The sequence below is a fragment of the Trypanosoma cruzi genome, genomic scaffold (genome assembly GCF_000209065.1).
Source record: "Trypanosoma cruzi strain CL Brener 1047053517157 genomic scaffold, whole genome shotgun sequence".
NCBI lineage: Eukaryota > Euglenozoa > Kinetoplastea > Trypanosomatida > Trypanosomatidae > Trypanosoma > Trypanosoma cruzi.
The window spans coordinates 255,826-259,238 of record NW_001849530.1 but is presented as its reverse complement, the minus strand read 5'-3'; the positions used below and the strand labels follow the sequence as shown (position 1 = coordinate 259,238).

General features: G+C 55.8%; 2 protein-coding genes and 3 non-coding genes across 5 annotated transcripts, besides 3 other annotated features; all 5 read right to left on the bottom strand.

Moving 5' to 3' along the window:
• Positions 1-834, bottom strand: Tc00.1047053511701.19 (surface protease GP63, putative; the record flags this gene model as incomplete). The annotated part of the gene is made up of 1 exon (XM_797894.1): positions 1-834. A coding segment is annotated over one exon (834 nt), but the record flags the coding sequence as incomplete, so codon positions are not given.
• Positions 1-3,413: a sequence feature (areas not merged during assembly with more than two copies in the genome that could not be assigned to a particular haplotype).
• Positions 1,450-1,537, bottom strand: Tc00.1047053511701.40. Its single transcript, XR_008255767.1, has one exon. It is a non-coding gene; the product is annotated as a C/D small nucleolar RNA (snoRNA), TB6C1C3 (small nucleolar RNA).
• On the bottom strand, positions 1,578-1,654 carry Tc00.1047053511701.30. The gene has a single exon (XR_008255766.1). It is a non-coding gene; the product is annotated as an H/ACA snoRNA, TC6C1H2 (small nucleolar RNA).
• Tc00.1047053511701.20 lies at positions 1,704-1,773 on the bottom strand. The gene has a single exon (XR_008255765.1). It is a non-coding gene; the product is annotated as an H/ACA snoRNA, TC6C1H1 (small nucleolar RNA).
• Positions 2,151-2,215: a microsatellite.
• Positions 2,473-2,645: a sequence feature (T-rich).
• Positions 2,726-3,413, bottom strand: Tc00.1047053511701.10 (surface protease GP63, putative; the record flags this gene model as incomplete). Its single annotated transcript, XM_797893.1, has 1 exon — positions 2,726-3,413. A coding segment is annotated over one exon (688 nt), but the record flags the coding sequence as incomplete, so codon positions are not given.

Genomic DNA, 3,413 nt, shown 5'->3' with positions numbered 1-3,413 from the left:
CGCAAACTCCAGCTCCATGCCCGGCGCTGACTCGCAGCCGTAGTGGTGCCTTGCCTGCTCCAGCGTATTCCGGGAATTCACAACGTGGACACTGCTCCTCCCACGCACACCCACCTCCCGCTTCACCAGCGCCTGCCCCTCCATGTCCGTCACAATGAAACCGAGGGCGTGCGCCATCTCGTGCACAGCCACGCGGATGTGCTGCGACGTGTTCTCGATGTGGCGCGGGTTGTAGTTGATGACGCCAACAACAGGACGCCCTCGCGGGCCCAACGTCGCGCACGGCATCGCCCACGCAAAGGTCGGCTTGAACGTCGGAACAGCAGTCGCGTACAGCACCATGTCCGCATCGGGCACCCCATCCGTGTGGTGCTCCTCCGGCACAGGAAACTTCCCGCAAACACTGCCCTCACGGAACCTCGGCACGACCAGCGGGCCATCCAGCGGCCGCACCAGCAGACGCTCGCCGTGCATCTTCGCCGCCTCGGGAAGAATCACGTTCTCGAGAATGTCCACCTTCTCCTCCGTCAGAATGTCCTCCTCCTGGCAGACCATCTCCTTGCCAAAAAACATGTTTATATGCTCCCCGGCCCTGGTGCAGAATCCCCCCAACCCCTCCAGGTCATCCGCAAACACCTTGATTCGGAGGGGCGCCCAGTCACTGCCCACGGACACAGTGACAGGACTGGCCGGCTCCTCCCCGCCCGTCACCTCGCCAACGTTCCGTGGCAGGCGATCAAACACGCAATGGTGCGGCACCGCAATGACGAGGCCGCCACCGGTGCACAGCAACAGGAGCAGCGCGCAGCAAAGCTGGCGAAGCTGGCGAAGCATTGTGAGTAGCTTGTTTCTAGCGTTCAAAACTATTCCTGCATGCACAGCGAAAGTGCGCACAAGACGAGAATAGAACAAACACACAAGAGAAATAAAATGGCACCAACACAAACAGGCACGCGCAGGGCAAAAGCAGCAGTCGAGCACGACGCAAATCCGTCGCAGTCCTCTTTGCACTCCACAGTTGTGTACCGCACAATCATTTTGCGACCAGTTGTTGGCACACACCCGTCCAAATGCCGCGGGATATCAATGGCTTTCGGTCGCAGTGGCGTGTGGTCCGCCTCCGCCAGCAGGAGTGTGTCGTTCTCCGCAACTCGGCAAGACTCCCCTCCGGAGGCTGCGCGATGGTAAAAAATGGGGGTGGCAATGCCATCAGAGACGGGTACAGAGTGCACCTCACGCAAAGGAGTCAGACGCTTTGTTAGGATAAAGACGATCGGGACGCATCACATGCACGGCAGACCCCCATAGGAAACAAGGGGGCAAACAGTGGCCAGCCACAGCCCGGGAAAGCACACTCCGGCACGACGGAGGAGGCGAGGTGGTGCACCGTGGCACAGAGAGACAGAGAGGGAGAAAGCGGCGGAGAGGGCCGTGGAGGGAAGGGGCGCGTCAGTCCCGTGCCTGTTGTAGGTGGCTGGGTGCACGGAGATGTAATTCATCGTCACGGTCATACAAATGCCTCGATTGATCGCATCATGAAGTTGTCAGCCGCCCTGTGCGTTTCACGCCGTCGGTGCTGCTCTTGTGGGCCCGATTGAGACAGTCACGGCACAGAAATGATGATATACGGCCGCCGCCTCACCCACGGAGCACGCTCCACTCACGCACTCTCAGCACTCCTTCCCCTCTGCGCAATGGCCGTGGGATCTGGGGCAGCACAGGTGCAGGCGAAGTGATCGTTGCAAGCACGGCGCCTGTGTTTTCGCTGGCCGTCAGCATCGGGAGGCAGCACTCACGCCGCAGAGGTGCTGGTGGCAGTGAGGCAAGAAAAAACGAACGGCCGGTCCATCCCGCGAGAGGGCAGCCGAGTAAAACATCCTAAGCAACAAGAGAGGCAACAAAAAGAAGAAACAGGCAATCGGGCAAGACCCGCCTCCACTCCAAAAACACAACACAGCTACCGCCCCAGAGCGCTGACACATCCCCAGTGAGCCCAACAAGAAGGAAGTAAAACACCCGCACATTCATTCGGTGCCCGTCCACAAAAGAGAAAAAAAGAAAAACCTATTATCAGGTGCCTCCGCCATCACCGAAAAAAAAGACTTCTTTCAAAACCCTCGGCGCGTTTTCACGGGATGTCGCAGTGCAAAAATAATAATAATAATAATAATAATAATAATAATAATAATAATAATAATAATAATAATAATAATAAAAGAAAAATATTGGGAAATGGGGAAGAAGTCAGTTCCCTGCGCTGTCGCTCCGCCAACACGCCTCTGAACACAAAGAAGCACCACAGCCAGAGGGGATGCATGACTTCAGCACCGGTCATTTCCAAAGCAAACGTCCTACACACACCTTACATAATGTCCTCCGCCGGGCGGTGAGGCCAATGAGAAGTCACAGGCACTCTTGTAGCCGGGAGAGGGCGAAAAGACTTTGGCTCACCGCGGCAGAAAACAAAGCAATAAAAAACATAAAAAAAAAAAGGAAAAAAAGAAAACAAAAAAGAAAAAAGAAACAAAGCAATAAAAAAAAAAAAAAAAAGAAACAAAACAAAAAAAAAGAAACAAAAAAAAAAGAAACAATAAAAAAAGAAACAATAGAAAAAAACACACACAAAAAAAAAAAAAGAAAGAAAATGTCTGAGCTCCTATAGCAAAAGGATTCCAAGAGAGGCCCAATGGAGCAGGGGAGGTGCGGTGTCGGCAACAGGTACGGGTCAGGGTGCGACAATCACCGTGCCGATCACAATGAAGAGGAGGAGAAGAGGCGGCGCAGAAGTGACCGCCAGAGCGCTGCCATCGTTATTTCTGATCATCGCAAGGTGTTTCGGGTGGCTTTCCGCTTCGGTGCTGCTCGCATCACTGTGCTTCAACATGGTGAGGCAGACATCGCTGAACAAGGGGCATCTTATGCTGCCCGCCGTGAATGGCGCCGGGGGCGTCAGCGTCTGTCCCGGTGCACAGGGATGCCACTCCTCGCTGCCCCTGTACCGCACACTTAGCGTGCCCTCACCACACCTCAACTGCACGCACACGTCACCAACAACCGTACTGCCCATCCGAAGGTTCTCCCCAGTCAAGCAGCGCGAGGACGGGCCAACAACGCTCCCAGGCATGATGGCCTCGTCGCCATCCATGCACCCTGTGCCATTCATTGGCGCAATGAAGGGGCAGTACTCCATCATGGCCCCTCGCCTGGAGCCCTGCTTGGTGGCGAAGTACTGGAACTCCGGTGGGATGTTATCGTCCTGGTAAATTGCGCAGGTCCCCAGCGACTGGCGATCAGACGTGCACCGCAGAGTGGCGTCGCTCGAGTCGGTGCAGAACATATCAGGGTACAGCGTGGCACCGTCCGTCACGCATTGTCGGTCAGCAGCGCGCAGCCGGCTCCGCTGCCCCAGCTCA